This window comes from Rosa chinensis, chromosome 2 (assembly GCF_002994745.2).
Source record: "Rosa chinensis cultivar Old Blush chromosome 2, RchiOBHm-V2, whole genome shotgun sequence".
Taxonomy (NCBI): domain Eukaryota; kingdom Viridiplantae; phylum Streptophyta; class Magnoliopsida; order Rosales; family Rosaceae; genus Rosa; species Rosa chinensis.
In genome coordinates, this window is record NC_037089.1 from 19,619,721 (window position 1) to 19,629,286 (window position 9,566).

At 37.8% G+C, this 9,566-nt stretch overlaps 2 protein-coding genes across 2 annotated transcripts; one reads left to right on the top strand and one right to left on the bottom strand.

Moving 5' to 3' along the window:
* The first annotated feature begins 1,626 nt into the window (after window positions 1-1,626).
* On the top strand, window positions 1,627-4,907 carry LOC112187261 (ADP-ribosylation factor-like protein 8a). The gene is made up of 6 exons (XM_024325987.2): window positions 1,627-1,827; window positions 3,308-3,389; window positions 3,480-3,512; window positions 3,668-3,789; window positions 4,162-4,323; window positions 4,465-4,907. Exons 1-6 carry the CDS (start codon window positions 1,790-1,792, stop codon window positions 4,580-4,582), a joined length of 555 nt encoding a protein of 184 aa, XP_024181755.1. The 5' UTR covers window positions 1,627-1,789; the 3' UTR covers window positions 4,583-4,907.
* A 1,646-nt stretch (window positions 4,908-6,553) lies between these two features.
* Window positions 6,554-8,366, bottom strand: LOC112183852 (L-type lectin-domain containing receptor kinase IX.1). The gene has a single exon (XM_024322171.2). It carries the CDS (start codon window positions 7,649-7,651, stop codon window positions 6,554-6,556), a length of 1,098 nt encoding a protein of 365 aa, XP_024177939.2. The 5' UTR covers window positions 7,652-8,366.
* Between the last annotated feature and the right edge of the window lie 1,200 nt (window positions 8,367-9,566).

The following is a 9,566-nucleotide window of genomic DNA, read 5'->3' on the forward strand; positions in this document are numbered from 1 at the left end:
AAATATGTAAATGATCGCATGAAAAATTTTGATATTCATATGTAATAGGAACAAAGATGATAAACATGAAACACATATATCTGTTATGCAATAATATAAGATATTTATGTTATATATGAAGCAATTCATTGAGAATGAAAGAAAAACTCATAGATCATTAGCCTTGGTCATAGCCAACAATGTTGCACCATAGGCTTGCGGATCATCATGAAGTTTAGGGAGAAGAAGAAATAAGAGCAAAGCGTGCTGACAACGTGTTATAAACTAGAGAATAAGAGAGAGATAGAAGAGAGAAACAGAATATGAGAGAAGGTAGAAGTGTGTGCTTCATTTTCATTAGACCCTATAGGAGTAGTGTTTACATCATAAGGACATAACTAATGAGTATTTACAGCGGACAATCACATATATATAATATTTACAACCAGGGGCGGAGTCACATTGGGGCACGGTGGGTCCCGTGCCCCAGTGAAATTTTAAGTATATATATAATTTGGTTCAATATAAGAACTAAGTACTGCCTTGTCGTAGTGGTGGGGCACATACTTATGTAAGGTTTGTCCTTGGTTCGATTGCTGGTAGCAGCAATGTGTAAATCTTTTTCGATTTTTCTAACATTAATACTATTATCTCCTCTCAGCAATGTGCTAATATTTTTTTTATTTATTTCTTTTTTCCAACATTACTACTAGTAGTTCTTCTCAGAAAAAAAAAAAAAAACATTAATAATATTTTTTCATATAGTTTCAAAATTCAAATATAAATTATATTTTCATTATGAAAAATTGTCTAAAAATCTAAAAATTATAAGTTTTATTAATAAAATATGTAATTTAAAAAAACTATTGATCTTTTTAAGTACAAAAATAGATATTGATTTTTCCCTAACCTTATTATAATTATTATTTTTATTACAATTTTGATATATTTTAAGTTTAAGTTTAGGTTTTTTTTTTTTTTTTTTGAAGTGCCCCAGTTGAGATTATTTTCTGGCTCCGCCACTGTTTACAACATGGGATGAGTTCAAACAATGTTATAGATATTCGTTAGCCCCTATTCATAAAATTAATAATATTATTCTTTTCATATAAATTGTTGTATTATAAATTTATAACAACGTTTGTCACAAATCAAGTCAAATTCCATATTTGTGCATTCCATCTAAAAGTAACGTTTCTAAGATGTGCATTTGGAAAGTGTTTCAATCGTCGGAAATCTGTCCGTGACCTTCAATCTGTAAAAAAGACAGTTTGACGCTAGTTGTGAGTGTCCGACCTGAAACCGCATCAGAGAGGCCCATCGGGCTCGTCTCACTCGAAAGTCGAAGCTTCCTCACACCCTGGTCACATGGACCATTAGCACCGCCCAATACGCCTCCGCCACGTTTAACGAGGCCACCCTATCATTGGTCCGTACTAACGCACACGCAATCCGACAGCGTGGAATCTTCCTACGATTGGTCCTTGTAACCGTAACAAGCGGTCAGCGATAGGGCAGTTAGTTAAAACGATTTCCAACCGTCGATATAAACGTGCCCCGGTGCAAGTCCAACGGTGAAGATGTAGTAGTAGTGAGATTAAAGACAAAAAGGAAAATGCGAAATTGCAGTGAATCATATTTGTATGTGATTCAATGTTTCATTCATTATTGGTAGGAGGAGGAGGAGGAGGAGGAGGAGAGTAAGGGAGGGAAAGGAAGAAGCTTTTCTTCTCCAAAAGCTCGATTTGGAGACTGAGAGTGTTGAAGGAGATCTTTCTCTCCCTACTACACCAGTCTGCAGATTCGTCAAATGGGTTTGTGGGAGGCTTTTCTCAATTGGCTCCGTAGGTGTGTGTAGCTCTTGCACTCTATCAATATCTCTGCTCTCTTTGTTAATTCAATTTTGGAGGTTTCTGGTTCTGGGTTTTGGGATTTTGGGGGATTGGATTGTGCTCTAGTATCGGCACATTTGTTTCGGGGATTTTGTTTGTTTTGTTTTTTTTTTCTTATCTTGTTATGAATGCTGGATTTTGTTTTGGGATTGAAAGCAACAGTCTTGAGTAGAATTTGGTTTGGGTTTTGGTTGGAATTCATAAGCTGTTTTTGGTTTTGGAAAAGAAGCTGGAAATTGGGTTGTTTTTTTGCTGCTCTTGAGTTAGTTACCAGTACTTTGTAGTTTTGGTGCTTGAAGTCTTTTGATTAAAGTTGAGATTGTTAGATGACCAAACTGGTATTTGAAGAGTTATTGTGTGTGGGTCTGCTTCAGGTTTTGCTATTATTTCTCGGAGTTTAGCATTGTTGGGTGGATGAAAGAGTAGTGGACGTAGTCCGTTCTGGTTGGGAATGGGAATGGGAATGGTTGGATCATCTTTTTCTTGGTTTGAATTTGTGAACTTGAATAGGTATCAAGTTTTGTAGAACTATGCCTGAAGCGTTGAGAAGTCCATCCTATATGTTTTTTTGTAGTGTTCTGTATAGCTGCTTTTCCTGTGAGACAATTGTAGTTGTCAAATCCGATTAGAAGCTTGACTTCAGCTGCCAAATGATTGGTATATGGCAAGTTGGTAACGACAGCATGGATTTCTTACCCAGAATGATAATAGTTCAATGCTTTTAGATATAGCCTATTTTCCCAAATGCTTTTTAAGTAGGTACTATCTATAGCTGCTAACACTCGATGAAGTTGTAGAAATGAAGTAATTATCCAATATGAAGTTAGGATGAATAAATCTTCAGTCTTCAGCATGTATTCTACATTGGAAATAGCCATACGACAGACCTTCTTATAGTCTGCAAACAATATCACATCTCTTATAGATTTTGTTCTTTCTTTTGCCTGTGAGATCATTAGGGCATGCTTGATATGCATTTTTTTTTTTTTTGTGGAACTTTTGGACCCAATCAGAATTTCTTCCCCAACTGTTGGGGTGTTCTATTTATGTGTATGGTGATGCATTTTTGCATTAGTAAGTAGAAGGATCACAAAGAACAGAAGTATTGATTTTGATAAAAATGATGGTTGATAATTTTTAGTCTAGCATTGATTTTTAAAATTTCAAACTTTTTTTACTTCAGTTTTAAATCTATCGAATGAAAGACTTCTGTATCAGTGATTTAGGCATTAAAAAAAAAAGTTCTAAATGAACCATTGAACCAATGAACATATGCTTGCAGATGGAAATAACTTTGATAGAGAGCTATTTTTCTTTTCTTTGATGACTAAAGTTACTGGCAATGTCTGTTTGTATTTTTTGTTTTGTTTAATATGACCTCAATGTATTAGCTGTTCACATTGCCTGTACTGACTTTGTTGTACATGTGATTACAGCCTCTTTTTCAAGCAGGAAATGGAGCTATCTTTGATAGGACTTCAGAATGCTGGAAAGACTTCTCTTGTAAATGTTGTTGCAGTAAGTAAATTAAACAATGACTATGTATTAGTGTTACGTTCCTTTTGTTTACTTGTGGCTGTTGCATTAAAAACTTTCTTTTTGTTTTAGACGGGAGGATACAGTGAGGACATGATCCCTACGGTGAGTTAAATGGCTGTAATTGATGTTGCTTTTCTTGTAAACAATTATTCTTTGACCAAATTCTTGTACCTCTTATTAAGGTTTGTGACTCATTATCGTTCTCATGATTATTAGAACTAATTAATGACAATGTTGGCATATGATTCAATTTTCAGGTAGGATTCAATATGAAGAAGGTAACCAAAGGGAATGTTACAATAAAGTTGTGGGATCTTGGAGGTCAACCCAGGTTTCGTAGCATGTGGGAGCGATACTGTCGTGCGGTTTCTGCTATAGTGTATGTCCCATCTCAATTGACTTTACTTTAGGAGAACTCTCTAAGAAGTATAAACTTTGAAAATCTTCTAGACGGTCACGTCTTATTAAATTTTTAAGTGAATAATCCTTTTCCACTTTCTCATTCTTTTAACAAAGTTGCCAAATTTAAGAGGTGGTGGCCAAATCAAGTGTGTTAATTGTGTGCGTTGTTAATTTTTTAGGATTCTTTTGGTTGTAATATGGTAAATATTAACAAGTTGTTTCTCTGCAAAATGTGACCACCAATAAATCCAGAAAAATGTTACCACCTTGTGCGCATACTTCAAGTGTGTTCAATCAATTTATGTATTGTAGAGACTTACGTAGTTGCATAACTTGTTGTTTCCTGTAGCTATGTTGTTGATGCTGCTGATCCTGATAACTTGAGCACCTCAAGAGGGGAACTTCATGATTTGCTTAGCAAATCCTCACTTAATGGTATCCCATTGCTGATCCTGGGTAACAAGATTGATAAACCAGGAGCTCTGAGTAAACAAGCTTTGACTGATGAAATGTAAGACACATCATGGTTTTAGTAATTTTTCTGCTTTATTATTAATCCCCTGCCATCCGTCAGTTCAAAAAAATATCTGCCCACCCAGAAAGAAAACTAGACATCTTGTTCTGGAACTGAAATTTGTATTGTGTTATGCAGGGGACTCAAGTCAATTACTGATAGAGAAGTATGTTGCTTCATGATCTCATGCAAGAACTCAACCAACATAGACTCAGTTATTGATTGGCTTGTAAAGCATTCCAAATCAAAAAGCTGAGTGTCTTCTTCTCTTTGGCTTTGATTTCTGTGTGCTATAATATTACAAATTTTTCATGTATGGGTTGTTGGTGGTGGGATTCACTGGTCTAACTTGATTGCTGATTGGTTTATGTGTGTAATTTTCCCTGTATCATTTCTGATTGCAGACTCTGGGGTTGTTATTTTGATCTTAATCTCCCTTCTTCCCCAGATGCCTGCCTAAATTCATAATTTCATAGTATTGGAATTCGGAATTCATGGAAGTTTGGAAACTAGCATTTTCCCTTTGCATGTGATAAGCAGACGAGGGATCAATAAGAGAAAATTTTCAATTTTGGTTTCGACTTTGAGATTCATTATATGAACTTTCTGCCAACACACCTACGATGTGACAGAAGTTTGATGTATCTTATAGGTTATATACATGCAAAAAGTAGATGCGAATGTGAATGTGTTGGAATTGAGTATTGAGTAGGATCAACAATTTTTTTCATTTATAGCCACTTTAAGTATCAGAGGTTCTTGATCAGAGATTGGTCTGAACTTTGAAATCATGTGTATCACTTAGTTTAGGTTGTTTGATGGTAAAGTGACTAAATTCTGTTCAATTGCTGTAAAAAAAAGAAAGATTAAATTCAGTTTACCCCCTTGAGGTTGGGGGGTAACTTCATGTTAGGTTCTGTTCTTTCGATTTAATCAGTTTACCCCTCGAGCTTTTTAATTTTTCTCAATCGTGTCAAATGTCTCATTTTTTGTCTAAATTGGTTGTTTAATCAGACCAAGGAGGGCTAAATCGGTCATTTCGACACGTTTGGCTCCAAAATATATGAGACTAAATTCAGTTTGCTCCCTCGAACTTTGGGACAAACATCAGTTTAATCATTATCGTCTCTGCACTGTCAATTTTCATCAACTACGTCCAAATTTTAAAATTTGCCCCAAAAATGACGTCACATGCTGAGTTGGCCCCGATATGGGACTCACTTTTCAGACTTTGACTCTCAATTAGGATAAAATGTCCAAACTACCCTCATCTCCTCTCTTCTTCTCTCCTAACTCACTTTCTGTTCTCAATCTTCACCATCCCAGCCCATCTATGATTACACTCTCTCCTCTCCTACCTTATCAATACTCTTACAATCAGTGCTTTCTCAGTTTTTGCCTTGGTTGGATTTGCGAGCCATGAGGGATAGAGATCCGGATCAGATCAGATATTTGGTTTTCAAGGATTTGGGATCCAATCAGCAGTAAACATGTGTTTACTGGAATTCGAATGGTGAAAAAAGAAAGATGATATAATCACACCCGATGATGTTGGTCGGAGTAAGGTGGAGGCTTGCCGTCTAATCACACCACCACCCCATCCTCCACCTCTTCTCAATGGTACACCACATTCTCCTTCCTCCCGATGAAAAAATTATAGTTTAAATGTTGATTTAGGGTTACTAATTCTCCTTCCTCTCGATGAAGAAATTATTGTTTAAATGTTGATTTAGGGTTATTGGGGAAAAGAAGAAGAAGAAGAAGAAATTGGACACGGTTGAGGAAAATTGAAAAGCTCGAGGGATAAACTGATTAAATTGAGAGGACAGGGACTAACATGAAGTTACCCCCAAACCTCAGGGAGTAAACTGAATTTAATACTTTTTTTGACTTGAAATTACTCTTTTACCTTTTAAAGTGGGTCTCATTGTTTGACTTAACGTCCAAATTGGACGGAAAATGAGACATTGGACAGGGTTGAGGAAAATTGAAAAACTCGAGGGGTAAACTGATTAAATTGAGAGGACATGGACTAACATGAATTTACTCCCAAACCTCAGGGGTGTAAACTAAATTTAATCCAAAAAAAAGAATAGAGAGACTGAGTCATGCAGTATAAAATTTTCATTGCGAGTATTGGGTTTGATTTTCTAAAAAGGACCATGTAGCGTGATCTAAAGCAGTACTTCAATGGCAGCTTAGTGGTCGTTAACTTGTTATACATGATTTAACGACCTACAGAGTTGAAACTAGAAGTTAGTGACAACTGAGGCTGAGAGGAACCAGATTGAACTTGTTGCTGAGGTTGAGGCATTGGGTAATCAGGCATGATATGTGGAAGATTTGGCAATGGTGCCTCAAGTCGGAGAACCTTAATCACGTGTCCTGCTTTTGGCCTTTCTTTGCTGTTGGGGTGAGTGCACCATAATCCAACAATTAACAAGCACTCCATTTCATTTTGATCAAAATCTACACCCAATCTCTCATCAGCTGCATCCAGTAAATTTTCTGCTAGGTACAAATGCCAAACCCATCTATAAAGTGGTAAGTGAAATTCTCCATCATGGTAAGTCCTCCTTCCACAAGCAATTTCCAAGGCCACAACTCCGAAGCTAAACATGTCTGATTCTTTGCTTGCCCTCCCTTGAATAACATATTCTGGAGCCATGTATCCAAAAGTCCCGACTACCCCTGTAGTCTGAGACCGTAGCCGCGGATCCACGAGCTTAGCAATCCCAAAATCACCAAGTTTAGTGTTGAAATCGTTGTCCAGCAGAACATTAGCTGATTTGATATCCCTATGAAGGACACACTGCTCTGCATCCTCGTGTAGATAATGAAGCGCCGAGGCCAAGCCTAAAGCTATTCTATACCTAAACTCCCATTGCAAGGTTGCTCTAGAGCCAAATAGATGCGTGTCAAGGCTACTGTTAGGCATGTATTCATAAACAAGCATGCATTCGCCTTGCGCATGACACCATCCAACGAAGTGCACCAAGTTTTTATGTATAATGCGGCTTATGATTTTGACTTCGTTGATGAAGATCTTCTCATGGTGCTTGTCGGATTGTGCAAAGATTCTCTTCACAGCAGCTACACATCCTAGATCTTGAATGATCCCTTTATAAACTTGTCCTGATCCTCCCTGGCCTAGCCTTCTATCGTTTGCGAAGCCATTGGTGGCTGCAACCAGTTCTTGATAAGTAAATTGTCTTGGATTTATGGAGGACAATGCAACACTGGAGGATTCATTCGACTCAATTCTATCTCCACGAGTCCTCTTTATCCGCTGCAGTACGACCCACCGGTAGGCCACATAAAGCATCAAAATCAAGAAAAGAACTGCTGCTGCTGCAGCGACCACAATCTTCAAGACTATCCTCCTCTCCTTTTTATTCTTCCTTTGGCTCACATCGGAGTTCAACTCTGAACTACTGAATTCCCATGAACTTATAACGTGCCGCTCAAAAACAAGGCCTGTAGCAGATGAAAATCCAATTGTAACCCACTCCGGGAGAGACCTTCTCAGGTCAATAGTAACGGAAAGGGAAGAATCATTCGGCGCCAAACTTTTTTCGTATGTCCAAGACAAAATGAGGTGGTTGGTGGTAGCATTGTATGTTATCCGTGCATGACAATCTTTCCCACTGTGGAGGACAGGATCCCAGCTGGCATGAACATCTGAGGCGATGGTCTTGTCGTTGATCCCAATGTGCGGCCCCTGTGGATCCCAGGGGTTGGACAAAGTGTCGAACTCAACCACCACAAGCTGGTTTTGGGAGGCTGCAAAACGAGTGGTGGTGTTGAACAAGCCTAGATCACAACCGCCGGAGTTTGGTGGAATGGGATAGTGGACCGGAGCGAGGAAGAAGGCAAACCCATCAGCAAAGCTGCTTTTGTTAAGAGTGTCCACAACGAAGGAGAAGTTAGTAGTGAAGTCCGAAGCAAGTGACGACCCCTCCCACAAGTGCAACGGCTCTACATAGGTAGCCCGGCCAACACGGAAATAATCTGCTGTGTTGAGTTCAATGGCTCCCGAACTCTTGGAAGACGGCGCTGCATCACCGTCGTAGAGTATATTACTTGTTGTTTGATCAAAGCGATTGATACTGAAGGAAAGTGGATGGCAAACGGGAATAAGGAGGAAATTGATCAAAATCATCAAGTGAATAATACAGCAATTATTCAAGTAGTGGTTAAGACGAAAAGTTGCCACCTTTCTTAGAGACATCATCGCATTTATGCTCATAAAATCTCGGTGCAAAGAATCTAAGAAGTTTGCTTGCTAAATAAACAGCAACTTTAATTATTCTGAAATTTGAAGGCAAGCTGGGAGAAGATGGCGTAATGAGGCGATAGAGCAACACACGTTATCGATTGGATTGGTCGAAACCCAGATTAATTAGTCATACGTACGTACTTATGGACTGAGCAACACACTTTATCGCTTGAATATATTGGTCGAAACCCGGACTAAATTACTCATACGTTATGGACTCAGCCGACGTCTCTTTTTAACTATCATAAAATAATGAGAGAAACTAGTCTCATTTCGCGATTGTATGCGTGTGGGTAGTCGTCTCTGACAAATTTAGAGAACTCATTTTTAGACTGCTTTGAACCTCAGGTAAGAACAAGCTACTGAACTAATATTCTTTCAAAAGCTCCCATTTTTGGTCAATGATCCATAATTAAATTTGTTGGAAAATTTGGGACAATGGATGTTATTTTCACCATCAGATTTCGTTTGCTACAAAATTTCACAAATACAAAATTTTATTAGTAAAGAAATATAATCATATTAATAAGTTGAAAAATAAAAGATCAACACTTATCTTTTAGATTTGTAAGCTAGCTAGCTACCACCCAATGATTGTTTCAGAAAGAGTTTAAGGTTGAGGTGTGTAAACACTGCTCCTAAGAGTAGACTTCGCCCCTCGGAAACAATGTCTCGGTGTAGCAGGTTTGTGGCGTCATACCCTTCAGGGTACAACAACCGTTAGTCCTTGTAAGCATACACTCACAAACTTAGATCCCAGAACTACTTGATTCTTTCCTTTGGCGGAACATAAAATAGTAAAACTCTCAAAACTTGCAACAAATAATAATTCAATATATATATATATATATATATATATATATATATATAGAGAGAGAGAGAGAGAGAGAGAGAGAGAGAGCTTTTGAAGTAGATGATGATCGAAGGATATGGAATATGTGTCTCTATGGAGCAAGTGGTG